Raw genomic sequence first — 951 nt, 5'->3', positions numbered from 1 at the left:
GGGGACAGAGATAGGGAGGGGGTTAGAAGGGGAGACAGTAGCGAGGTGGGATCTGTCTGTGCCGGCTCAGAGATGCCCCTGACACTGGGTTGTGAGTGAGCGAGAGAGGGGGGTTCCGTTACCTGGCAAACCCTTGTGGGAGCTCCCCGAGCCCATACAGAGGGTAGAGGTATGGACTCTTCCCGTACCGAGCCAGGGACTCGCTGTACAGCTTGATACGATTCACCGTCTCTCCGCACGGGAGGTCGAGGTAGCTACGGAGCGGAGAGGAGAGAGAGAGTGAGCGAGAGAGACATCGAGTAAATCGCAGGACTGAGAGAGCCACAGTATACCCGACCCCCTGTTACACAGGGGCAGGAGGCCCTTCAGCCCGCCCCCCTTCTCCTCCTCCAGCCTGTTACACAGGAACAGGAGGCCCTTCAGCACCCTCCTCCTCCTCCTCCAGCCTGTTACACAGGAACAGGAGGCCATTCAGCAACGGCCCCCCCTCCTCCTCCCACAGGACCCACCCAACCACTGGATTCATCTCAAATACACAGACAGAGATATACGTTTTGGTGGGGAAAAGCCTTTAAACCTTTCTACCCTGGGATCGTGCTGTGCAATTTGCGCTCCTGCACCTCTGGGACAATGTGCTGAGGTTATTCCCGTCTGTGCAATTACTCTCTAGGTGACCCCAGAATCGGAGAACTGGGTACAATTATTCCCAGGAGGGTGCGATTGCTCTCGAGGTGACCTTGGGCACTACATGAAATGGACTGCGTTGCCCATTCTGCTCAGGCACCGCGGCGAGAACGTTGGCACCGTGCGAGCCAGTCGCATTCGTACTCATCCGTTCGATAGAGGGCCAGGGCGTGCCCGGTGAAGTCGATGACGTCCTGGCCCAGGTCGAATTTCTTGTAGACGTCCCGCATTGTGGTGGCGACCGGGTCCACTCCCTGGTAGGTCTTG

General features: G+C 58.1%; 1 protein-coding gene across 1 annotated transcript; it reads right to left on the bottom strand.

Annotated features, from left to right (window-relative positions):
- Window positions 1-118: 118 nt before the first annotated feature.
- LOC125482633 (rab GDP dissociation inhibitor beta-like) lies at window positions 119-947 on the bottom strand (the record flags this gene model as incomplete). The annotated part of the gene is made up of 2 exons (XM_048594741.1): window positions 119-254; window positions 829-947. Coding segments are annotated over 2 exons (255 nt in total), but the record flags the coding sequence as incomplete, so codon positions are not given.
- Between the last annotated feature and the right edge of the window lie 4 nt (window positions 948-951).

Source organism: Rhincodon typus, unplaced genomic scaffold, assembly GCF_021869965.1.
Source record: "Rhincodon typus isolate 14 unplaced genomic scaffold, sRhiTyp1.1 hic_rhity00014013, whole genome shotgun sequence".
In the NCBI taxonomy this organism is placed as follows: domain Eukaryota; kingdom Metazoa; phylum Chordata; class Chondrichthyes; order Orectolobiformes; family Rhincodontidae; genus Rhincodon; species Rhincodon typus.
Note: the sequence above shows the minus strand (reverse complement) of the source record. Positions and strands in the feature narration are given on the sequence as shown.